This window comes from Plectropomus leopardus, chromosome 5 (genome assembly GCF_026936395.1).
Source record: "Plectropomus leopardus strain MGB_pleo_1.0 chromosome 5, ASM2693639v1, whole genome shotgun sequence".
Classification (NCBI taxonomy): Eukaryota; Metazoa; Chordata; class Actinopteri; order Perciformes; family Serranidae; genus Plectropomus; species Plectropomus leopardus.
Window position 1 is genome coordinate 31,966,867 of NC_142180.1, and position 26,221 is coordinate 31,993,087.

At 40.1% G+C, this 26,221-nt stretch overlaps 1 protein-coding gene across 2 annotated transcripts in view; it reads left to right on the plus strand.

Annotated features, from left to right (window-relative positions):
• LOC121939896 (capping protein, Arp2/3 and myosin-I linker protein 3-like) overlaps positions 1 to 26,221 on the plus strand; it is a 43,229-nt gene that overhangs the window by 8,000 nt on the left and 9,008 nt on the right. For both annotated transcript variants that reach the window (XM_042482824.2, XM_088077965.1), the window contains exons 3-32: positions 1,654 to 1,704; positions 1,803 to 1,862; positions 3,464 to 3,585; positions 3,709 to 3,803; positions 4,129 to 4,199; positions 4,324 to 4,397; positions 4,478 to 4,553; positions 5,225 to 5,313; positions 6,153 to 6,247; positions 6,348 to 6,434; positions 7,508 to 7,617; positions 7,713 to 7,790; positions 8,663 to 8,739; positions 9,241 to 9,345; positions 9,473 to 9,542; positions 11,675 to 11,756; positions 11,967 to 12,063; positions 12,288 to 12,342; positions 13,517 to 13,689; positions 13,797 to 13,865; positions 14,305 to 14,398; positions 17,137 to 17,235; positions 17,329 to 17,448; positions 17,529 to 17,642; positions 17,717 to 17,892; positions 18,039 to 18,126; positions 18,213 to 18,332; positions 22,848 to 22,914; positions 23,234 to 23,421; positions 23,691 to 23,770. In XM_042482824.2, the coding sequence (XP_042338758.1) occupies positions 1,654 to 1,704; positions 1,803 to 1,862; positions 3,464 to 3,585; positions 3,709 to 3,803; positions 4,129 to 4,199; positions 4,324 to 4,397; positions 4,478 to 4,553; positions 5,225 to 5,313; positions 6,153 to 6,247; positions 6,348 to 6,434; positions 7,508 to 7,617; positions 7,713 to 7,790; positions 8,663 to 8,739; positions 9,241 to 9,345; positions 9,473 to 9,542; positions 11,675 to 11,756; positions 11,967 to 12,063; positions 12,288 to 12,342; positions 13,517 to 13,689; positions 13,797 to 13,865; positions 14,305 to 14,398; positions 17,137 to 17,235; positions 17,329 to 17,448; positions 17,529 to 17,642; positions 17,717 to 17,892; positions 18,039 to 18,126; positions 18,213 to 18,332; positions 22,848 to 22,914; positions 23,234 to 23,421; positions 23,691 to 23,770 (2,882 nt within the window). The remainder of the gene's footprint in view (positions 1 to 1,653; positions 1,705 to 1,802; positions 1,863 to 3,463; positions 3,586 to 3,708; positions 3,804 to 4,128; positions 4,200 to 4,323; positions 4,398 to 4,477; positions 4,554 to 5,224; positions 5,314 to 6,152; positions 6,248 to 6,347; positions 6,435 to 7,507; positions 7,618 to 7,712; positions 7,791 to 8,662; positions 8,740 to 9,240; positions 9,346 to 9,472; positions 9,543 to 11,674; positions 11,757 to 11,966; positions 12,064 to 12,287; positions 12,343 to 13,516; positions 13,690 to 13,796; positions 13,866 to 14,304; positions 14,399 to 17,136; positions 17,236 to 17,328; positions 17,449 to 17,528; positions 17,643 to 17,716; positions 17,893 to 18,038; positions 18,127 to 18,212; positions 18,333 to 22,847; positions 22,915 to 23,233; positions 23,422 to 23,690; positions 23,771 to 26,221) is intronic.

The following is a 26,221-nucleotide window of genomic DNA, read 5'->3' on the forward strand; positions in this document are numbered from 1 at the left end:
TGAGCATGATGTGTGTGTGTGTGTGTGTGTGTGTGGTCTTTCTTTGATGTGGAATACTTGGATAAGTCTCTCTTTCTCCTGCTGCATCAGCGTCATTTACTCCTGTTTACTCTCTCTTAACTACCACCCGTAACCCCGACTCATCACTGTAATGTGATACAATCTGGTCCTCCTAATCAACTCCTTCAGACAGTCTTTGAAGTGAAACGCACAGCCTCCTCTCGCTCTCTCTCTCCATCTCACATGCACATTTTGAGTGACTACATTTCCGACACCTCACTTGCTGCGTGGGTGTAAGAGGCTGTCAGTGTGTGGTTCTGACGGGCCTGTGTCAAGCTCCTCTTTTCATAAAAAAATACATCAGTGGAGTGGGAGAGCTGTAATTTAATTACTGTGTTTCATTGGGGAGAGGCACATGGAGGGGGGGTTTGTCCTGAGGGAGTGTTTTAGCGGGGCCATCGTAGAGAATGGAGTAAATGATTGGGAGCGACGGAGCAGAAGAGAAGAAGAGAAAGAGCAGAGGGCAGTACTCAGGGGCTGGTGGAGAGCAGCGAAATGCCAAGAATCACTGCTCTTTGTTTGTCTTGATGGAGAGAGACACTGACTTTTTTAGGGTGTGCTTGTGAGGAAAAAAATTGTCGTTCATGAGCAAGAATCAGATTTATCCAACAGCTGCATGACACAAATGTCTCCATGCTGAAAATAAGTGGTTACAGGCACTGAAATGTTCCCTGTTCTCGTTCGGATGCACAAATAAGCTCTCTGTTTGCTTTCAAATTGCAAGTCACGTCCAAACTCTCATCAACTTTGCATTGCACTAAAAATTATCCCACGCACTTCAGACTGCAGACAGCAAATTAGCGGAGGTAGTGTAGCAAAAATGCTAATTTGGCATCCTGACCCAACGTGACAGGCGTTTCAGGTTCTGCAACAGATCCCATGACTTGAAATGTGGAGACAAAAATAATGTAATAATTTAATCCTTTTTACCAATTTCTTGTTCATTTTTGGCGCATTGATTATTTCATTAGTTATTACCTTCTTCCCATGTTTTTGAAAGAAATCAAGTCAGTTTGATCAGGTTGGTTTTGGGTTTTGGTTAAAACCTTTTAAACAATGAACGCTGAAGAAATCCTAACCAGTAGTTCACACTTTGCACACCTAAGAAGTTCCAGCTCGCTGCAATCTGAAATCCTCACTGCTTAGATGCTGCTAAATCCCTTTCACTGCTCCTTTAAATTCGGATATTAAAGATCTGGGGAGATGCTGAATGACCAGAAATGATTGCTTGTTGAGCCCAAAGCCGCTCTTCATGTCTCAGATTTAATATATGAGCCACTTTCATGTTCGCCCACAGCAGACGTGATGTAATGCTAATGAAATTACATCTCGTGTTTGTGAGAATGTGATTAAAACGTTGCAACATGCCGTCATTTCTCAGCGCGTATGTCAATCTATTAATGTTAGACAACGTGTCTCTGACACAGAGAGCTTTTAGTCGGATCAATGCATGAATATGGAAAGAACTCCTCATTTCCCTCTCATCATTACCATGGAAACTCACGGGACTATTTTCTCCCCACGGGGAGTGTGACTGTGCAGTTAACTTTTCCCTAATCTTGATTCAGTTCCCTTTATCCTGCTTTTTTGTAGGTCCTCACAACATGGCGTCTCTATTTCCTGGCGCCAAAGATTCCCGCTAAGGTACTTTTCACTGCTCTCTGTCTCCATTTCCTATACAGTATGGAGTTTTTTCTTTTACAGCGCCAATTGAAATCTCCTCTTTGTATCTGTAACAACAGGTAGAATCCACATTCAACTTCTTGGAGATTCGAGCTTTGAATTCCCACCCTGAGCATCAGGTGAATTTTAACATTAACACTAAACTCTGTGTGCACTCGGCTCCACTGTGGCAGCTAATTGTTTGTCTGTACAGTTGTGTAACAGAGCGGTTACATCACTTTGGCCTTCAAGAAACGACAAAAAGCATTTAAAGCATTTATCGAAATAGCTACAGTGACAGCCAATGCTCTCTTATTAACTTGTTCTCTTCTGCTGTTGATGATGAGGAAAACTGCTAAGGGACTCTATGAAAATGATTAGGGGTGGGAGGGGAAATGGGAGATTTTATTTTTTCTTTTAGCAGAATGGAAGATTTTTTGGGGAGAGATTTGAAGGAATTTTTAACTTACCCTGATTTTTTATATTTCAGCCTTCGCTTGAGAGATTAATTACGAATGCTGCTTTCACACAAATACATTTTTGTTTTAAAACTAAAATGATCTACAGTCACACAAGCATTTTAGCACTGTTACAGGAATAATCTCTGTACATACTGACACGCCTGATAACACACATCACACAACCATTCATTTACTGAAAACAAGAAGTAGATTCTCTAGGGTTGGGTGCTTAATTACAATAAATGCTACGAGATTGCATAAAGTAAGACCACCGATTTCTTTGCTTGTATCACAAATAAGACGAGACTGTAACTGAAGGTAATAAGTAAAAAGCTGAGTAAAAAGAAGGCAAGGCGGTGAGAAAAAAAACTGATTTGGAGTCGTTGCAAAGCAAATTAGACAGCATTACGAGAGCATTATCCATTGCCAGAGGAAGTAATCACATTGGGAAAAGAGTAACATTACCTGCATAACGCCATGTTAACACTGGATGCAGAAGCACCCCAATGTTTCATGCAGCCGCCCGTCAGCCGTTCAGCTCTATCTCTGTCTGCTTTTGTGTCTGTTTGAGTTTGGACACAACTGACAAACATATGGAAGCATGGGATGCATGTTAATAAATTATTATGATCAGCTCAGTTATATTATAACTAATTTCGCCTTAATATTGTTCATTACAGATTATAAGTGTGCTTTTCTGCCAGATTCACTCCCAGCTCATGGAACAAATAGATCAGACACTGAAACTATGGCTGCAGTTAACCCTGGAGCTCGAGGCCATGGGGCGTCCATAGTTAACAGCTATTGGTCAACATGGGCGCAAAAAAGGAAGCAAGCAACGCCCCACAGAAAATCAGCACTTCACTGCGCTTACACATCCAGTATGAACCAACTGTTAGAAGAATCAAGCCACAAAAGGGATGTAGACCTAGCTAATCAGAAAACAACCAAGGGTGTCTGCAAAATCATTTTCGAAATTTTTGGTTTCAAAACTAAAACAAGTTCTCAAACTAAAACCATTTCAGCAGCATTTTAAAAGGTCTTTGTTTCACTGGGTCCCTTTTTTACTTATTAATGATCAAACAAACTAAATTAGTGTTATATTTTAGGTTTTATGTGGTAGTTTTGTACTTTTTCATAAACCTGGGGCAATGGCTAAAGAGAATTTTAGTAATGCTGAGGAGGATCTTCCTTTTTTACAACATGGAAAATAAGATTCAACCCTCCTCCCTACCCCAATCATTTTCAAACTGCCTCTTACATTTTCATTTTCTGTGCAGGTTATCATCGACACTGACAAGTCTAGCTACTCCCTGAGGTTTGAGTCACGTGAAAACCTCAATCATGTGGTCAGCCATATTAATTTCGCTCTGTCGCGAATATTCAACAACTCCATTTTCGCGTAAGTGTAAAAGAAAAAACAAGAAAAATCAGAATCATACATATCTGTGCAGTGGTAGATAATCAGAAATGACCTTTATTCATACAATTATCTAAAGATAAATGATTGCTTTTATCTCTGCAGCCCGTCCATCTGTCATTCAGACAGTGACCTTTCTGAGGGCAGCAGGAAGTATTCGCCAAGCTCAGAGACTTCAGTCGAAACCCAGAGGGCCTGTGGTAAAAGAGACATTATCATCAAACATGGGAATTTGCACACATGCATACACACACACACACACACACACACATAGACGGGGCACAGGCACAGCACTTGGCAGCCTCGAGAGGAAGTTGGCTCACACACTTCACAAATGGTCTCCCAGATGTTCTTTTTAAAGTGCTCTGTCACACAAATAAAAGATTGATAATTTGGACAAATGTTTCTATGTGCATTTCTCTCCCTTTTCTGTGCTGTTATCGCTGAAGGAAGCAGCTGTTCCCATCATCTCAGATTCATTTTTTTCTCTCTCTCTTGTTTTTTCCTCTCGCCTGCCTCTCTCAGGAGGCTTCTCAGAGACATACGCCGCTCTGTGCGACTATAATGGCATCAGCTGCAAGGAGGAAGTGCAGTGGGTAAGAGCTGTGGGACTGTGCCTGTGTCGCTGTGAGTGCTCTTGAGTGTTACGTACAGCACGGTGCACAAAATGAGGGGGTCATATACTACAGCAAACAGGCTTATGGGTAATGTTGCTCCTAGGACGTGGACACCATCTATCACTCCCAGGACAGCCGTGAGTTTAACCTGCTGGACTTCAGCCACCTGGAGAGCAGGTGAGGGACGGAGAGCGGTCAAACACCAGTATTACCTCCAAAATATGGACCCTCATTTACCTCTGTTTCATCTTTTCCAGGGATCTGGCGGTCATTGTTGCATCGATGGCATACAACACCTGGTTCACCAAGCTGTACTGCAAAGACCTGCGAATCGTAAGTATAAAGTTTGCTGTGTTTCTGTTTCTGCTATGTGTCAGTCTACATTGTTTTGGTGTGGATTTTCGAGTGTTGGAGATATGAGCCGTAGAGATGCCTGCCTTTTCTCCAATATAATTTCATTAGATGGCTCAAAGTGAGAAAAAAACAAACATTTTAAAACTCAACAGCAATGTGTCTTTCCAGAAATCATGACCTGGTTACTCAAGATAATCCACAGACTTTGTTGTGAGCAGTGTTTGCAGGAACTTAATTCAACCAACTCAGCAGGCAGAGGGAAGCCTACGTCTAAAGCTCGCCGAGCTAGCATAACTGAGCTAGCTAACATTACAGCTCAGCCAAGAAGGACACCTTTATGTTTACATTTCATGCTGTTAGGAGCACAAGCCTCTTGTCCTTGAGTAGATTCACTTTTCTTTCTGTGTCAAGTGCTGCGTGGTTTCATTATAACGGCTGATCACTCAGCAACTTAAATCAAAACAATCTAGATTAATAAATCGCACAACGGACAAGACGCAAAATATGTATTGTAGATTTCGGGGTGAACGGTCCGTTAAAGCAAAAAAAGGTTAAATGTTTAGTTTTAATGTTTCCTCTGTACACTGTAAAGCCCTATACTGGGCTCTATAAATAAAATTGACTTGACTTGACTTGACTTTTTCCTCCAGGGGTCAGAGGTCACTGAGCAGGTCCTGCATACGGTCAGCAAATCCTCAAGCCTGGAGGAGATCACCCTGGAGAATGCTGGGTTAAAATCGTGAGTACTGATCCTTTTGAACTGCTGTCCCACTTTTTATCCTTTTCATCCTCTATAGACTCACACAAGTACTACTCAGCCTGTGAGAACAAGTGCATGATGTCCTCTGTGGCTCTGGAGCATAGACTGTTCAAAATAATGGATGTAGCTGCTGTGACGTCACTCATGGTTTGTGCATCGAAGCATCGAGTTTGGAGTTTTGTCCGGAGCGAGCAAGAAGTGACGATATTTGGACGATAGCAGTATGGAAAGTGTTGGACCCAGTGTTTTTGTAACTTACCTTTTATTTAGGACTAAATGTTATGAAGCCTGACTCTGCTGAACAGATTTGGACCCTTCTTTTTCAAAAATTATCTTTTGTGATTCTTAATGAAAGTGCAATACTACATCACCAGATTTCCCCTTTGAATGCTTGTGTGCATTGGCAATATGTGTGTTATGGCTCGTTCTTTGAAAGTCTTTTAAATTGTGCCATCCTAACAGGCTTCTGCTTCTTCACTCACACGTTAAAAAACAGTCCAAATTAAAACACTGCAGTTGCTGATTCTGTTGCTGATCTATTGTCACTTTGAAATAAAATAACAAAAACTTTCTCTGTCTAATGTGAGGTCAAAGACTGTACCGACGCCCCGTTCTACACGCTTGCTGAAAAGACAAAAGACTCAGTCCAGCCCCCTCTGTCACAGCTGATCATCATCTGATTTATCACTTTGATTAGGCGTCGCTTCGTGGATCAAAGGAAAATTCCATACAGATTTAGCAACCCGTGACGATTTTCATTTTAACATAAAAATGGCTCTAACAGTCTGTCTGTGCTTAACTATGGACCCACGTTACAGAGACTTTCCACAGAAGATGTCAGCTGCTCTTTCAGAGAATCCAGCTTCTGTCATCCACTCGCTCAACTTGGCCCACAACTCACTGGACAACCAAGGTACAATAAACAGATTATCTGAGGTTGTCTGAATTGATTTTATGGTTCACGAGAGGAACTTCTGTAACTAATTTTTGAACCTCTTGTATGCATGCTGCAGGTGTGTCCAATTTAATCCAGCAGGTGTGTCGCCTCAGCAAAGGACTTCGTCTCCTCAACCTCTCCAAGACCTCACTCACCTCCAAAGGTAAGAACCCATGTCTCTTCTTCAGTGTCAAAGTTTCCATTACAGATATGTGCAAAACTTAAGCGATATTTGTAAAATTCTGATAAAACACAATTACGAGATGATTTTGTTTCCATTGAGTGATGTTATGCAGCTTTGTAACTCTGGTTTAGAAAAGCATTATAGAAATAAGGTTTATTATTATGCGAGCATAATTGAAATGCAAGCCCTTTATAAATGGGAGCAGCCCCCTATTTCTCGGAGGTGCAAATTCACAATTTCACAGAGGAATTGTAGATTCAAACTTCCGGATGATATACTCAACTTTCGAAAAGTTATGTGATGCAGTAACACCTCTTGTAGCTCCAGCTGCATCAATCCCGAGGGAGGCAGTTCCTACCGACAAGCACATAGCCATAGCATCATGTGACCTATAAAAGTGAAAAAAAGTGTTTCAATTGAAGTTATGTGAGATATGGCTTTTTCGAATTGCCTGAAATACCACTTCATGCGAGCTCAAAAACTTTTTTGTGATGAATAGGCGTTTTTTCAAAATCGAGGTTTTTCCATTAGGTGTATTTGATATTCGCAATTTCAGTTTGGAAGTGTGAGCACCGTTTGCAGGATTTCCTCCAGTGGAACTCACCAAAATCCCTCACCAGTCTTTACAAAGCTGCAGCTGATTGATCATAGGTTAGATTATAATTTAGGGAGTATAAACCCTCCAAAACTCTGGATGATGCTTCCCTGCTGAAGAGTTTTGTTTCATGTTTTGCCCCTGCTACGACTCCATATTGACTTTTGATGTCTTCTGCTGCCCTGCAGCAGCGTGCCTCCTGTTACCGTCTCATCTTACCGTGTACCCAGTGGAGAATTTAAATATTACATTGAAGCAGGCAGATACTCTGCGTTGCTTCCCATTACATCCACTGATACCTGCTGCTGCAGATGTGTATGAATAATGTAGGGACTCAAAATGTTTTGAGAGTGTTCTCCTTTTCTTTTAATATTCTACAACATACCCCCCTTTCCTCCCCCACTCCTCCTCCTTCTCCTCCCGTCTCTTTTTCCCTTAATCCATCTCTCTCTCTCAGGAGTGGTGTCTCTCTCTCAGGCTCTGTGTTCCAGCGATGAGTACTCCAACTCTCTCCTGCACCTGGACCTGAGCAAGAACCCCGGGGTCCTCTCTGGGGAGGATGCCTCGGTCAGAATTGCATCTGGAAACAAAAACACACACTGCTCCGTTTATACAACACTTTTTTATGGCTTAATATGACATCTTTCTCTTTCTGTGTGCAGAACTTGTATCTGTTCTTGTCTCAGCCCAACTGCCTGGTCCATTTGGATCTGTCGGGCACAGATTGCTCTGTGGACTCAGTAAGTATTTAAGATAGCTGAGCAAATTGGATTGATTTTTGTTTAAAACATGGGAAGAGGGCAAAGAACAAGACATGGCCCAAAAAATAGCAAGGATTTAGCGAAAAGTTACAAGAAAATTACCTGAAAATAAGCAACAAGAAAGTAGAGTAATAACAAACAAGCAAACAAAAAACAAGAAAGAATTTTTTTCTGGACACTTTCCCTCTTTTTAGATAATATATATTAATCTTCCCTCATTTTATTTTTTTCAGGTCATTTCCTTGCCATCTTTTACTTTTTTTGCAGTTTGCAGGACATTTCTTACAGAGGTGCTCATTATGTTCTTTTCTGTAATTTTTGTGAGAGAAATCAAGCCAATTTTCTTAGGTTTCAGAAGAAGAAATTGGATATGGGTCCAGATGTTAAAGGGTTAGCCCTTTGAAACCTAAGTAAGCCGGCTTGATTTTCTTTTTAAAGTATGGTAATAAGGCAATAGGCAGCATAAGAAATGGCCTAAAAATTAGCATGATATAAAAAAAAAGGTGCTAAATATTCAAATAAATAATAATAGTATTCCTTTTTTGTAGCAAAATTTAAAATAAATAATTAAAACTTGATATTTCCCCAGTTTTTTGAGAATTTTCTAATTTTCTTCACTTTTTTTGAATGCCGGACACTTTTTGCCTTTTCCCTGTTTCTCTATAGAAATCAAACATATTTGGTCAAGTTTTAAAGGTTTAAAGGCTTGTGAAAGGCATCTGAGCACAAGAAAACTGATGCTGATCCAGGCGCTGCAGGATCTAATGTTTATGAGCAACGTTAAAAAAGAAATGCAATTCTCTGTGTCGAAGCCCAGATGATTAACTGTTTCCACCCTGTGTCTCACACAGCTATTTGGGGCTCTTCTGAGGGGGTGTTGCGCTGATCTCTCCTTTCTGAATCTTTCCAAAAACTCCTTCTCCCACAGGTTAGTCACCACTTTACCTAAACCATAAAGGCAGCAGCAAATCCAAATCTTGGAATATATCATCCTCGTTTCACCGTTAAATGACTCATCTCCCCTCTCTTGTCGTCCCTCTTCCTTTTTGGTCATTATCTTCACTTAATGGGAAATCAGAAATGAGCTTTGTGGGAATCGCAGCTACATTGTGCTTCCTCTCTGTGGGTGTGTCTACGCCGTTTAAAACCAGAACACCCGGCGCTGTCTGCATAGATAAGACTCATGAATATTTAAGCAGAAGCTATCTATCATTTGACCCCACTCGCTCCCCCCTCTTAACACCAAAGCAATATTCGCTCTGTTTCTCATCCTGTGTCGGTACTCGGCGCTCAGCGCTGCACTCATATTTACCCAGCATGTCAACAATGTCACTTTATCTCCTCTGTGTGGCCGGTATAAACCCATCCCACTCCCTCTATCATCTCCTACCTCTCCTCTCTTTCAACTTGTCTTTTCTTTATGCAACAGGAAAGTGAAGGACACGCTGCCGCTGTTCCGGCAGTTCTTTAGCTCGGCCTTCAGCCTCACTTATGTCAGCCTGGCCTCTATGAAGCTGCCCCCCGATGTTCTGAGGTACTTGTCACCTCTTATTCTCTATCCAAATCTGCTCCCTTTTATCCAAACTCCTCCACAATGAATAGATATCTTCATCTTCCCTCCTCTCGTCTTTTCTCTGTCACTATCCGTCCTGTCTCCGCAGGGCTCTCCTAACAGGGTTAACCTCCAATCCTCATATCAACGACCTTCATCTGGACATCAGTGGCTGTGAGGTAAGAGTTCATCTCGACATCTGCACTGGATTTTAAGCTCAAGTTAAAGGGATAGTTCAGTGTTTTTGCCTCATACAGAATGGGGGATTATTTTTATCTCCACAAAGTTTTTATTATGAGCTCATCCTGTGGCCGCAAAAAAGGATCAACAAGATTGGGAGCTTTGGACATGATGTTCAGAAATCAATTCAAAGCTTGTGCTCAAGTCCATAAATGTGTCAAAAAGATTTTTTCAGTCGCAGAAAAAAAATATAATGTCTGAATGAAACTGTGAGGTTTCATGAAGACTTTTGCAAAAATGTGAATACCGACTCAAAGTAGGAAGCCATGTCTGAAACACAAAGTTCCCACACTGTCAGTGACACTTGAGTCACACATAAACAGACACGTTCGAGTCACACGTACAACTGTTGGCCCTGCTTTTACAGCTCAAATCAAGGCCAAAAAAGCTCACTGTTGATATGATAATTTGTAGAGTTTCTCTTTGAAATTTCTCATTCATTCATTCATTCTACACAAGTTTTTGTGTTTTTTTCTAGGTTTACAAAGTGCAATTTACAACTACAGACTGACATGTATTACATGTCATATTCACTCACTAAAAGTTGGAGATGTTTTTTTTGTCAATTTATCAAATATCCCGATGCAAAAGTACGTAAGTAAAACTAGCATACTCAAAATGTAAAAGTACAGGAGTAATACCAGCTAAATTCACTTAAAGTACTGATCATGCAGCAGAATGGGCCCTGTGTTATACTCTATAATAATAATTAAATATATTAGTGATGCATTAATGTATACGCAGAAACAAGAGGAGATGTAAGTAACAAACTATAAATGAAAAAACACTAAGAATAAGAGTGGCATAGAGTTAAACAAAGAAACAACTGACCCCAAGAAGCAGATCAAGGCAGATCATGACAGATATTGTATAGTTTTTTGAACACTGGTACAATATTTGCTGATTTAATTAAGTCTGCCACGACACCATTTCAATCAGATCCAGTTCAGGGGCCTGCGACCGATATAAGAAGACGCTAGTGCTCACCATTATCAGCCTGGCACTAAGCTGCTAGCACTGTTTTAATGTTGAGGAAAGAGGTGTGCTTAGACAGAGATGGTGACACAAATGTGCCATGGGAATTTCAAATAAAGGCATAGCTCAACCCATTGAAACCTGAGCTAAATTGATTGAATTCTTTCAAAAACATAGGGGCAAGGCAGTAACCTACTTAATAAGACATGGCCAAAAAATTGTAAAGAAAACAGAAAAAAGTTACAAGAAAATAAGCACAAAAAAAGCCAAAAATCAAACAAGAAAATGACCTAAAAAAGTGCTGAAAATAAAAAAAGATATGTATTTATTTTAAATATTTTATTATATATTTTCTGTAACATAGTTTTAAGTGTAAAATTATTTATTATAAATATGGTAATCTTTCCCTTTTTGGATTATTTTCTAAAAATCCTCCCCTGTTTAATAAAACACATTTTTAGGTTAAATCTTTTGTAATTTGTGGGACATAGCTTTGCCATGTTGGCCACTGACTTTTTCTTCCCCTTTGTTTTAAAAAGAAACCAAACCCACGTGCTCAGTTTTTAATGAGCATTGCTTGTAAAAGGCATCTGAATGCAGCACAAGAAAACTCATGTCGATCTAGTTTTTAAAGGGTTAAAGATTTTGATATTTTTTATGTTTTTACTTTGCATCAATAATATTGGATGTTGATTATGAATCGATATATCGATTCAGATCGCTGTATTGTTAAACTCTTACTAAGCAATTATATCAAACTCCCAGTTGGCTCCTGTGCACCCACAGCTGTGACGAAACAAACTGCTCTTCCAGGTTATTAGAATATTTATGTTTTTACTTGTTCAACTGAAAAAAATGCTAACAAATGGCAGAAGATGTTTCCCCTACCGCTGAGCCGAGCTGCTGCAGATCACAAGCGAGGCAGAGCTCACCGTTCAGCTAACCTTCACACACTGCTTGCAGAGACATAAAAAAGGCATTCATAAATCTGCCTCACTGTGGAAAAATAGAACATTTCCCTAAAGACTGAACCTAAAATGACTGGGATTCCTGCCTGTGCATATGTTGGTTTTCCCTTCTCTCTCTCTCTCTCCAGCTAAAGTCTGCAGGAGCTGCTGTAATCCAGGAACTCTTCCCCAGAGTCTCCTCCATCGGCACTCTGGATATCTCTGACAACGGTATGGTGGCACGCTGCAACACATCCTGCTGTGACCTTGACTCTTTGTCCTCAGGCGTGAGAGGTTTGAGTCGGCTGTTAATGAATAAAGCCATGTTGAGCTCTGTGTGTGTTTGTGTGTGTTTGTGTGTGTTTGTGTGTGTGTGTGTGTGTGTGTGTGTGTGTGTGTGTGTGTGTGTGTGGTTTTGCGTGTGTGTGTTTGTGTTGACAGGTCTGGATGGAGACTTGCTCACAGTACTGCCGGCACTCTCCAGACACGCCTCCCTCAAACACCTTTATCTGGGCAAGAACTTCAACATAAAAAACAGGTGCTGCCGGTGCTCTATGTCACGCTTTACTGCAGTTATTCGTGTGTGTGTGTGTGTGTGTGTGAACACGAGGGCGTGTTCGCTTCATATGCCAGCTCGAATATACGTGTCTGTGATTTAACTTCCGTTTTCATAAGCGGCTGCCGCTCCCCGGGCGGACAGCTCGCTGGCAGCAGGAAATGACTCGCGCCAGCTCATCCAGCCTCATCTCTGCTTGTCTGCAGGGTTCTGGATGAAGTCCTGCAGAAGCTGGTTCATCTCATACAGGAGGAGGAATGTGTGAGTGATAACACAGGACATTTTCACACTCTTAAAAACATACTGCAGGATGCAAATGTACCAGTTTGCTTCATAATTAATCACCCAAATGCAAAATAGATTAACTGAAAACAGAAAAACTTACAAATATTGCTTTTACTCCATCCATTTTGGAAGGGAAAGTAATAAAAATAATAACATTGTTTGATTGAAGGCTCTTGGACACACATGCTAATGAAAATGCATTTTCACAGGTGTTGCTGCACAGTATAAATTTTCATGCATGACTATATCTGTGCATGTGCTTACACAGGAGTTGCAGGAAGCAATAGGAAGACTGCTCAGATACACTGACAACTGTGGTTTCATCAGTCCAGAGAATGTGCACTCCTTCGTCTCAGACATAATTTCCCTCTTGACTGCACGTGCAAAAATTCTATCATCTACTCACTTGCCCTGATCAGATTATACACCCATTTGTCGTCTGTACCATCGTTAGCTACCATAAAACTGTATTTTGATGGCAATGCCCGTGCAGTGGAAGTCGATTGCATCCAAGGAATTTCGTGGATCTAAAAAGCAGCTTCAAAACTGTCCTGTCAATTTTTTCTCTCTTGAAATGTTCATCATATCATTTTTTACCCTGCAGTTCCAGGTATATTTCATGTCAACTAGATGGAACCGAATCATCCCATCTGAAAAAAACATTGCACCTTCGAAGCATACTCACGTGTTCCACTCAGAGCATTTGCGGAGAAGCACTCAGCATTTTCAGCTGGGAAGATACACTTTGGTAGACACAGGTTACATTTTGACCTGACATGATCACATATCTAATCAAATTCGCACATTTAAACTTGTTGTTCCACCCCTTGTCAATAGGCAGTGCTGCAGCTCCCTCAGCACTAACCTTACATTCGCCCGCATGGACATCATTTTTGCATTATGTTTTCCAGTTGAGGTGTCACTGTATCATTAATTATTTCTGTCTCTGTATCCTTGCGGGCACAGTGTCTATACCACTACACACACATATTGTAAATAATTCATACATGCGGCATGTAAAGTCGTGCTGGCAAGCAGTCCCATCACTCTGCAGTCCCCTCTGTTTTCACGGCTCAGTTTTTCTTGACTTCATTCGTAAACAGACCCTGACTTTAACACACGAACCTCTTTCTCTGTTGTGCTTCTCCAGGCCCTGCAGACTCTGTCCCTAAGCGACTCACGCCTGCGCTCCCGGGGCACCGTGCTGGTCAATGCCCTGGGCAGCAACACCTGCCTGAGAAAAGTGGACCTGAGCGGAAACAACATGGACGACATTGGAGCCAAGATGCTAAGCAAAGCCCTGCAGATCAACACCACGCTCAGGTAAAGGAAAGGACATATAGAGAGAGGACACGTCTTTGTTTTTGCAGTATAGCTTGTGTGCTATATGGAGGTTTGTATTCAGTGCATCTCCCCACTTTGCCCTGCAGGAGTGTGACATGGGATCGCAACAACACCTCCGCAGCAGGATTTCTAGATGTGGCCCGCGCACTTGAACAGTAAGAGCGTTAAAACATCATCATTTATTTTTTATGTGCATGCTGGAATTTTGTCAATAAATAATTGGATATCTTATATATCCTTTGCAAGAACAGTGTAGCGTGCTGTATCTACCTTCTATTTAAAAGCTTTTAAACATGTTGAAATTTGCAACGTGAACTGAGCAAATTGTTGCTTTCCACTTTGCTATCTGAAATGGTCCAGACTTACCTTTAGGCTGAGGATGACATGGTTGCAAAGATCAAAGTATTACTCACTCGCTGCATGCCATTGGAGGGATATTTTGGGATGAGCTCTGTCCATTGGGGATATTAACCTTAAGTAACCCTTGAATCTGTAACCCACTTTATTTTCTTTTTTAGTCTGTTACTGTCTCCTTCAATAAATCGACCCTTCCTCTGTTCCTTCCTTCCTCTTCTGTTCTTTCCTCTGTCTCAGTAATTTCACCTTGCAGTACATGCCTCTGCCCCTCAGCGACATCAGCCAGGCGTACCGCAGCGCCCCTGAGAGGACAGAGCAGGCACTGACCAAGGTTGGCATCAAAAAGACCAGCCAATATAAACTTCAATTCAACATATAAACTAAATCAATTAGATTTAATGAAATCTTCCTTGTCTTCAACAGAGCATATTTAACATGTTTTCTGGCATTTTTAAAACCAAGTTTTACTTCAGAATTTGCATTGAAACCATCAATTCATCAACATTGTACATTTCAGACAGAAAAACTATCCAAAAGGCTCTGTGATTGTGTATCTATAGGCCAATACCCCATTTTTTGTCATAATTATCATAAAACTCCTACTGCTGAAGGAATCAACACTGATTCACTAAGTAAGAAATGGCAGTGACCCTGTTTCTTCAAAGCATTTTCTGGCTAAGATTATTTCACTCCTTTTGTAAGTTTTATTTTAGCCTTACAATGCTTTTGGGAAACGGAGCCCAGGGAGGTGTTTTCTTCAAACGTTTTCTACAAGGGATCTTAAATTTTCCCAAAGCAGCTTTTAAATCGGCTATAAATATATATATAACACTGACTATGTTATCATGCACAAAATATTCAATTTTTTCACTTATTCTGAAAAGACAATATTTATTCTAAACTATTTACATTGCTAATGAAAACGATTATTCCACTCATACTCCCATTTACAGGCAGCCATGTATCGCTACTCCACAGTCTTGCAAATTGTTGCAAAGTTGGTGCAATGCTCAGAGCCGACCATAAACTGGCAAGAGGCTATGTGCCGCAAACTGTGGTAAAAGCCCCACTTCAGAAGCATTTTCCAAATGTGGTGTATAAATGGTCAAAGAACCGGCACACATTTTGATCGTAAAATGATACATTCAGAAAAAGACCTAATTTAAAATATTCAAATGGCATATGTTGTTAAAATGACCTGTATCGGATAAGAATATTGTCATTATTAGTATGCATGTACATGTTGTCCATGTGACGTTGTTTCCCGTATTCACTCTCTTTTAGCTCTGTTTTTGGTCGCCACCAACCCCTGACAAAAAATGTTCTTAAGCAGCTAAATGCACCTCTTTGCTCACCAGCTTGTCATTAACTTTGTCTGTCTGCTGTTTGCTGCAGAGCAAGTAGTGCACTATTGATTTTTAAAATTTCTTCCTCTAAAACCAGCTGCCTGTGGTGGCCTAAAAGTAGTGACAGTAGTCTAATCCAACAGAAGAGTTGCAGCTGGACAGCTAAACAATGAGCTGAAACTCACCATAAAGCAGAGGGGAGCGGCAGAGTTTAAAATGTAAATCTTGGAAACAACACTATAGAAATGTTTTATATCTCCAATCATTCAGAAACTTAATGTGCAATAAACAGTCAGAGCTTTCAGCTTGCTCTGCTTTATGATTCAAGTTACCGTGTGAAAGTAAGTTAAAGAAAGTTAACTTTGATCATTTAGCTCCAGCTGGAGGCAGACGTTACTGTTTAGTACAAATTTCACCTGAAAGATGCACACCATAGATAAAAAGGAAGGATAATCAGGAAAGAAGCACCTCGACCAGAAGAGGTTAAGATATCAGACTTCAGGTAAAGATTTTTTACTTTGATGCTGTGTCAAATAAATACATAAATAGAAAGAGATCAATTCCAGTCACCTAAACTTTTCTCCATCAAAGTGCTGCAGTCATTACTGCAAAGGCATCGGACCAAGTTTTGTTTTGTAAGTCTCAAGTCCTTGACTTTGAGTTCTAAAGAAAATAATAATGTGCTCTTCACCAAATTTAATGCCATATTAAAGGAGTAATTATATGTTTGATTTATAAAAATTGAGAATGCTTTTAAAAGGTGTATTTATTGGTAAAAACAAGTTTGTTGGAACAATTGCAACTGAACTTAATCAGAAAAAAAGTAGTGCTAAAATTGCATTTTCAAATCGTATTATCATCCAGTACTAAAACAGAATGAATTTTGTATTATTCTGTCTTGTCTTATTGTATTTATCTCATCGCATATTGGGAAAATATCTAAAACTTTCTCTTCCCAAATTGGCTGGGGTGGAAGGTATGAAGTATTCTCAAGTCAAAGTAAAACTGACAAGTCATTAGTGTTGTAGTCCAAGTCGCGTTGAAAGTATGTTTTCATTTTGTCGTCGAGTTTTAAGTTGTCAAATGTGTGACTATAGTCCAAGTCATGTGACTGGAGTCCACGCATCTGTTACTGCAGATATTACGGTCTGGACTGTGGCCACCTTAGATGGATACAAGTTTGGCAGATGTAAATAACCATTTTCCACCAAATAGCTCTGGCTCTTAAACCGAGAACCAACTTTTCAGGTTCAGAACCAATTTATTTGTGGTCGAAATGCTCTAAGCGGTTTAAAATTAGGTTTAAGACCTGGATCAGATCCAGTTCTATGTTGATAAAAAAGGAGTATCAGTGGATGCACAACATACGGCGAGTTTGTTTCTTTTGAAATTTAATTTACTCATTTGAAACTCACTCATTTTACCTCAAAGTCTCAACAGAGAGTATCAGATGTCAGGATAAAAGTGAATGAAAAAAAAAATATATATATATATTCTTATACCCTAAGATGCTTTTGAAAAGAGGCCTAAAAATGTGAAATCTAAAATGAAACTGCAGCCTCTTCTCTGCATCCTTCCACTCTGCTTCACTTTGTTTCCTCAATAATCTGCCTCTTGCATCATCACCTCATCTTTTCGGTCTGTCTTCATGAGTTTTTTTTGTGTTTGTTTGTTTGTTCGGCCAGCTCATTATACTCATGTCTCTCTTCTGCTTCACATAAAGATCCAGCGCTCTCTGGTGAGGAACAACCAGACCCAGCGCTTCTCTCAGAGGCAGGCTCTGCGGCTGCACCAAGGCCTGGTTACAAGCACCGCCGAGCAGGTATCTGTGTGCTCTAAACTCAATGTTTATGACTTTGTTTTAATGTGTGTTTGCGATCGTAACACTCCCCCACCCGGCCTGTCTGTTTCCAAGGTGATGGAGCGCCTCTGCGTGCGCGTCCAGCAGCAGGTGTGTGTGTTACGAGGCGTCGGAGAGATGGAGGAGATTCAAGCTGCTAAACAAGTGTTAAAAGAGGCCAGGAATTCCCGCGCTGTGAGTGATGTGAAATGTGTGAGCGCAGTATTTGTATAACTGTCGCACAGAAATTTGAATCCATTTTTCTTTCTTTCTAGCTGTACCCTTCACTGTGTGAGCTGGCTCATGTGCTGTCTGTGGACGGGCCGGTGCGGCAGAGGCTGGACTCTCTGGCTGGTGAACTCGCCAAAGCTGCTGACAAAGAGCTTCAGGTAGATTTAACAGACTCTATTTAACACCACAGTCCATCACAGATGAAGTTACTGATCGCTGGCATCCATTGCAGGTGATCGTGGACTCTATGGTGTCCCTCTGTCGCGAGCTCTGCCCTTTATCTTCATCTGCAGCAGAGAGGTTGAGTCCTCCGCTCTCATCCGTCTCTGAACGCGTATCCATCCCTCGCTCTGCCATCCGGACAGCTCTGATGGAAAGAGCAGCGCAGGACATCCACCGAGCCTTAGAGTAAGAGAAGAGGAGATGCAGGAATGGAAAAGGGGAGAGCAGCAGTTAAGGGTTTAATTTGATAAGAAGGTTATTGATTTCCTCTCACTTTTACCAAACCTCTTCCCGTCCGTCTCTCCCTTTTCCCCTAAACCAATCGTCTGCAGAGAAGTGAAGCTGTCAGTGGTTTCTTATCTCACCAACTCCATCGTGGACCAGATCCTGCAGGAGCTCTACGCCACCCATAAGACACTGGTAAATACACTTATTGTAAAAGATATTATCTGAAACAAAAGGGATTGAGTGGACAAAGGGACTGAAGCGTTGTCTCTTTGTCTCAGACTCGGCAGGTGTCTCATCTGAAGCGCTGGGAGGGGACATGTGAAGATGGGACAGGCTGGAGGTTCAACAGACACAGAGACTCTCTGGACATCACAGACGAGGAGCTGAGTACCAGCATAGTGAGTATCATCACGCAGACACACGTGTTTTTATGGGTGTTTCTGACATTATATTGGCCTGACGGGCTTTTTATCCATTTGTCTCTCTTGTATCTCACATGTCAGTTTTTCATATTTTTGACATTTTAAGTCATCTGTAGACCTCGCTACGTCAAACTAACATCAAAGAACAAGTGGCAACCAAAGCCAACTGTTGAGTCAACTTATATCGCTCGTGTCTCGTCTGCATGGGTGCTGTATTGTGGAAGTCAAGATCGGCTAGTGAGCAAATACATGTGTATTGAGAGATGCAGATTTCACTACAAACTCGACTGTAATTTGCTTAATTTTTAAAGGATTTTCATGAAATTTGTTTTGTAACAAACATCGGAAAGTGAGCATGATAGTGGTTGAAAGAACAAACGATATTTAAGGTGTACTAACAAGCAATGACACTAATAACTGTTTCTGTGAAACAGCTCTTTGGCTAAGTTATAATTGTACCTAATAAAACAAGTTTGTTTCAATCTCAGACCCTATTGACATTAGCCCACAGCTATCTCTGTGTGATGGTCAAAAGTTTTTGATTCAAAAGAAGTTTGCAGAGGTGTAATATCATCTCTTTATCAGTCCCCTGCCAATATAAAAAGAATTGCCCAAAAATATGAAAATTGCCAGCCACTTTGTTCTCGCCAGCATTTGTTTTGTCCAAGGAAACCTCTTTATATGAATTTCAGTTTTGGAGTCACAAAAAATCATATCATGTTCTTCCAAATCTCAGCAAGACCCTGAGGTAGTATTAGTTTCACTTTCTCATAAATTATTCCAATATTCCTCAGATGCTGTATCTCCAGGCCTGATACTATTTCCCATTTCTGTCTGACATGAACAGTTGAGTAGTTTATTTATTTATTTTGGAATAAGCACAGTATTAAAATCTAAATTTCAAAAGACCTTTGATTCTTACACGGAAAGCCTGTTTGGCATTAAATTAACAAAAATCAAGGAATATTTCCACATGATACCCGCTGGCTTAAAGTGCGAAAGTAAGAGCGGTACTGATTTTTTAAAAATGTATAATCATGATCAAACATAACTAAACCTAACATAAACTTATGTGCTTCAATGAATATGTCAGCTAAACCAGGATCCATCTTCCCTTGTTTACCATATAAATGAATTTTGGCACAACAATAACACAGCTTTAGTTTGGAGGGACCTGGAGGAATGACAGATTTTTATCAGGGTTCGGGCATTTGAAATATTGTACTGACTTTTCCGACAGATGCAATAAAAGGTCAAAATTTGAAAAGCCCCAATTTCTCCACTGGAGAAATTTCAACAATACTAGGACTGATGATGTATTGTCAGTTCAGTTGTGTTCTGGCCTTTAGAGGCTTTTCACTGATCAGCTTGATTGAAACACAGTATTAAAGTCTAAATTTCAAAGACCTTTAATTCTTACACTAAAAGCCTGATTGGCATTAAATTGGCACAACTCAAGCAGCATTTCCCGCTGGCCTAAAAGTGAGAAAGTAGTATAAAGTATTGATTTTTTCAGTCCTGTACTCTCTGTCCAAAACTCTGAATGGGGTTGTGTCTTTTTGATCACAGGGTAATAATTTGGATTCCCAATCTTTCCACTTGGTTGAGTTTTTCACTGTTTTTTTCCCCACCCTTTTAAAATTAGTTTTCAATTCCCTTTGCTACATGCCCCTTTTCTCATTAAATTACAGCATTCTCTTACCTACAAAAAAGCTTATTTTCCTATATGTTCTGGATAAACCGTTTCTCTGACATTATCTAGGGAATCTACCATCAGCCTAGGGCCCCTGTCGTTGTAATCAGTTCAGTCATTACCACTTCATGCACCTCTGACCTCGATGTCTGTGTTAAAAACCTGCCAGGTATTTCATTGTTGCTTCATAAAGCTAAAAATATCAGAGCAGATTATCAGAAAAAGTGTCTCATGAAACCAACAACTTGCTGTGTGGAGATTATGCCCTTCAGTGTCGCTCAGACAGATTTTGGAAAGTGCTGTGACAGCTCTCTCACCACAGATTATCAGTGCAATCACTCTTCTCAAAACCCTCATTTGACTCAACAGTTTTAAATCATTTGGATCCAGTTTTCAAAGTTGTATTTTGGATTCAGGGAATCAAACAGCTCTGAATCTGCACTTTTGGAGGTTTAAACATTCTGCTTTGCTCTTGATATTTGTGACAGCACCATTTGTTCTATTTATTGACTATTTGCATTGGCGAGTATCTCCTGGAGTAGCTCAAGGATCCATCTGAGGCCCCATGTTTTTCTCGATTTACATGTGCCCTCTTTAAATTCTGAAGACTTATATAGGGCTGGGCGATATGGATTTAAAATAGTATTGCAATATTTTAAGGCTGTATCACCATACGTGATATATATATATATATATATCGCAATATTTTTAAATGTCCTTTAAACTAATGTCAACTACTAAAATACAAAACTACTGAATGAAATGCAGTTACAATAAAGTTAAATAAAGTAGCTACTGTCATATAATTACGTGGAATGCACCACTGTTATAACATTTAATAAAATACGTAATCATAAGGAAGTTAAATAAAGTACTTTATAATGAATGTTAAAGTATTATTTTAATTACATCAATCAAAGCGGGCTTTTATTTTGAAGGACCTGGCTTGTTTCACACAGAAAGTGTCTGTGTTTTTGCTGTCAACTTGAAGTTTCCAGTCAACAGTTGTTATGTGATGTTAGCATTAACAGAGTTCAACAGATACCAAGCGCCTTTAACCATGAGGATTTATTGACTGTGAGCAAGCAGCAAACCAACAGCTCTCCATATAATACTAATATTTGCAAGTCACACTAGTGCCCCACCTGATGTGAACAAAGCATAAAAAAGTTAAAGGCCAATTTTGGTGAAGGCATGACCCACCCTCCTTTTCCTCTGATACAGTTTTTCCATACACGTGCTGACTGGCTTGACTTAGTTTGACTCTGCATGTCAGCCCAGCGCTGCATCGATTTGCGTCTCCATTACGAGAAGGCTACTCGCTTGAAGGTGCATCTTAAACTGATAACAGGCTTGTCTTGAGTCAATGACTTTTAGAAGCGGGGGCTGATTGAAGACTAAAGGTCCCCCGTTATTTTTATGTGTGTTTTTCCATCACATGGCACAGCAGGTAAAAATGGTTAACCTGTTGGAGGTGAGCTGTTTGCAAAGGTGCAGTAAGAGTCTGCTTTTGATCCAACGCCACAGTGGTGTGGCATGTTCAAACTGACAATGGAAACAAAAATCTGCACAGCGTGGTTTGATTACGTGCCAGAGGGAAAGCCACAGGACTGTCGAGTCCTTGTTGCATTCATTGGTTGGATTGATTAGGTTCAGTCTTGAGGAAAATGTAGAACCATCATCATTTGGAAAGAGGAAAAACGAGCTGTGACATGTTTTGGGCTAGAGAGGTTGACATATATTGTTTAAGATAAACAGAGTTTTTTGTATTTGGGACTCATTTATGTACTTCTCAGCCAACAAAACATGTACCACTGACTGAAAAGGAATTGTTATATGGATAACATGAAAGTATTGATCCTGCCTTTTATTTTATTTTTTATCACATTTTATTATATCACTTTGACTAAAATACTGTTGTTGGGTTTTTTTTGTTTGTTTTTAAAAAAAAAACAAAGAAACAAACAAAACAGGATTAGCCTTGAAGAGTGAGATTGGTTAGGGTTAGGTAAGAATATCGGGGTAAGCCAATCAGAGGCAGAATAAGGTAAAGTAGGTCTGGTCATGTCTTCACCATCCGCCAGAGAGAAAATTGTGAGGGGGGCAGTTATGGCTATAGAAAATTTAATGGCAATTAGTCCAACAGTAGTTAGAAATCTGAATAAAAAACACAAATGTGAACCAAATTGTGGCGCCAGGAGAAAAGTCAGCGAAGTCATCAGTATTCATCCTCTTTACACCATGGATATCTGTACCAAGTTTCTCAGCAATCTGTCCAAATGTTCTTGTTGATATTGGACCAAAGTGGTTAACTGACCAAAAAACTGACATTATCATCCCTAGAGTCATTTGCATGGCCAAAAACCCCAACCAGCAGTCTGCCATAGTTGATCCATCTGCCAAAAACTCTTTGAGCAATTGTTTATACTGACTTCAGCTCTGATGAAAAACAGTTTCAGTGGTTTGGTTCAGTTTCCTTCAGCTGAAAAGATTTTCTTTAATCAAGCTTTTGCTGCCACTCTGTGATCGAATTACTCTCAGCATCGAATGTTTGTACTGTTATTCATCTACCTTTTTATGTCACGCTGTGTCTTTGTCATCTTGTATTGACTGTTTCGACATGTCCAATTTGTACAGCGCTCCGCTTCACGTATTGTTTTTAAAAGCTCAACTGACAACAGCACTAAATGGCTCGAAGGAGGGCTTGTATCATTTGTGCTATTTGATATCTTACTCACTCCTGCTTGAGCATCTTGCTCTATCCCTCAGCATCCTATTTTTCTTTTTTTTACTCCCAGGACACAATAGCCATCAAGAAGCGCAGCTCGAGAACAAGACGAATACGACCTGTCTCCACCAGGCTGAGTGAGTACTGCTGTATATCCTCTTATCCTCCTCTTTCCTGTCTCGCTCTGACCCCATCCTGTCTCTTTCAAGTCTCCATTAGTTTTTTCTGTTGACTCTTATTCCCCTTTCCCGTCTTTCCATCTGAGAATGGCGGTTTTCATCTGGCCTGAGCCAAGTCTGAGTCAGTACATCCAAGAGACTGTTTTAAATTTGTCTACTTTGAAGCAGAAAAACGACGACACCCCGTAATTCCCATCTTGTCTCCTCTGCTGGTGCGTTCTCAGTTTCTTCCCCTCACATCACCTATAATCTTTTCAACTGTCCTTGCTGCCTTCAGGTCTGTGTGACGACTCCAGCTCTTCTCCACCCCCCTCGGTGCCATCGTACTCCTCACCGCTATCCCGCTCGGCATCCTGGGAGGGCCTGTCAGAGCTGCCTACACAGGGTCTGCCTCTCCATCATGTGACGCGGGTTCGGCCGAGACCTCCGAGGAGACACAAAGGAGGGCACGTCCCTGCTGAGACTGTAAGGCGGGTTTGATCTCAGCACCTTTTGACACACACACTGACATGAAATGTTTGTGCAAGCATGCATGAGGTAATCTATACAAAATGGATGGCTGCAATTGGATTATGCCATCTCACTGACGCCAGTGTAATCCATTTGTTTCATTTCATACAAAACATTAACAAATGAAACTGCAAGTAAACTGACCTCTCTAAAAGGAGTTTTGTGTGTGTGTGTGTGTGTGTGTGTGTGTGTGTGTGTGTGTGCGCGCGCATGCGTGCGTGCAGCATTGCAGTGAAAATGGAGGAATAAGCCCTCTCGATGATGGACTCCCAGATTTTTATACTAAAAGAGTTCTCCCTGACAGGTAAGAGTTTCTTTATAAACATCTCTTATTATTACTGTTGTCAAAAACAATCATTTTCAAAACATATCTATTCCTTGAATTTGAAAGGGGTTCAGTTAGGTGTCAACTTTGTCATACCTTCATACCTTACTGAAATTTCATCATGGTATGTGACCGTATTAATGTGCTGCAATCCCCTTGCAAGTTTTGCACATTAGGCAAGCTATCTTCGCTTTTTCAGTCTACTAAACAAACAATATAAACTCACAAAATGATAAGAAATTAAAAAATCACACTTATTTTCCTTATTGACTGCACACCTTCTACCTACAATTTTTTGTCTTTTATCAAACCAAGACTTAACTTGTGAAGCACACCTCATTGGTTGGTAATAGGAGCTGCAGGGAGAGGTGCTGCAGGACCAATCCTCATCCAGCCCCACCCCAAAACACTTAACCTTGGGGAAACACTGCCGTGTGTCACAAACTGCAGCAAAAATCCTAGTTGACAAACATATTCTGAATGCACTTTATACGGACCCACCAAAAGCTCCTAATTCAAGATATGTAGATGGATTTATGCTGTTTACATGACCTGTGCCAAATTTAGAATACCTTGATTTTCTGAAAAATAGTGGAATTTAAGTGTGCATGTAAACGTAGTCAGTGTTAACAGCCTGCTCTGTGTCCTGATGCCTTCAGACTTTTTGGGAAGACTGGACAGAGTTGTATGTGTATTAGACTCTAGAATTATTTAAGTTGCCTATTTTAGTTATTCCACCTTTATTTTCACTCCGGTCAGTTTATTTTAAGGAGAAATATGTTGTCAGAGATTTTGAGTTTTTGTTTACTGTGTTTTTCCCCTTCTGTGTGCTGCCTCTCCCTCGTCTGCTCGTCTTCACACCTGTCCTGCATCAGCCTCATCAGCTCCCTGCCTGTTCTTCTAACTAATGACCTGATTCCCCCCACCCGAGCTCCTCAGCCCTTTTCACCACCTGCACTTCATCCCCTCATCAGATTAGTTTGGAGCCAGTTCACTCTTTGTTCTGTCTTTTTTTTTTTTACATGTGATTTTCAGTTTTGCTTCACCTGCTATAACTTTGAACTAAAAGTGACTTTTATGAGCTCCTGTTGCCTGCAGTCTGCTGCCTTTGGGTCCACCTGCTCCACAACATATTACAGTCATTATTTTCCATTTATTTCACCACATTTTGAAAGTAGACTTAATGTACAATCTTCAAAATAACTGGAGATACTGTAGGTAATCCATCACAGTGAGCATTTTGTCACATTGAACTTATTATTGCATGATATTGCCCCTGTGAGTAGAAACTGCTTTGACATTTTTTTTTTATTCAAAGAGGTCCAAGAGCGCTGCTGAACCCTTTACCGTAAATGCAGAAAGAAGACAAATCACTTATTGTTTGTCTTCTGGGTGTGATTGTTCAGTAGTATAGCTTATGAATAAAAAAGACACTATTTTCACAGCATACTGAAATGAACGGATAATGACAGGAAATTCTAAAACGTCTGCTTTCTGTGCTTCAGGAAAAGTCAGCAGTGTACTGAATTCAAATCTTTTCCAAAGGTAGCTCAGGGGAATCACGCACAATAAGAGGATTTTCATCCATCGATTTTTATACGAGAGAATATATTAAAAAAGGTAAAAACTCTCAGTATAAACAGACAAATTACACTATCACAGTAAAAGAAAGCAGCTGAAAAGTGAAGCTGAAATTACAAAAATATAACCTTGAGTGATACTTTTAGTAGCATATCAACCAATGCAACTTGTTAAAATCTGTATTAAGAGTCTTTACTGTCTCTTATTCACTAACTTGATGAATCTGTCTTTTATATCAGAGATAATAGTAGAATTACATACCTTTTTAAAGGGGACCTTTCAAAGATTCATTCTGTATCGTATTGTATTTTGGGTTTTAACTCAAATATGAATACATACTTTACTGTGGAAAAAAACACTATTTTAAAGATAAGATGTTAGCAAGTTGATACATGTAGCAGTATAGGTCATGTGCTGTAAAGACTTGCAGAAAAGTGCTTGAAGCAGATAACCATATAAAGAAATATGAAAGAAATAAAGAATAAAGAAATATGTGACGAGTTGACATCAGCTTGTCTCGAAAAAAGAAAAAAATGTAAACAAAATATTCAGAATGATCTGAAGCCTAAGATTTTTACAAGTATTACTTTTACATACGTTAACCTAATGTTTTAAAACTCTGGCCACATTTAATTAACATTTAACATTATATATGTGATTTGTTCATAGGACACAGAAAGTTAAATAAAGTGACATGACATTAAAAGATGGCTACAGTTCTGCCACTTGCAAATTAAATCGTAGTTCAGTGACATTTTAATTAACGTACTTACGATCACGCTCATACAATCAAAAAGCCCTGCTGGGTCTTGACACTTTCTTTACTGCGGCTTCATTTTAATTGGCTTA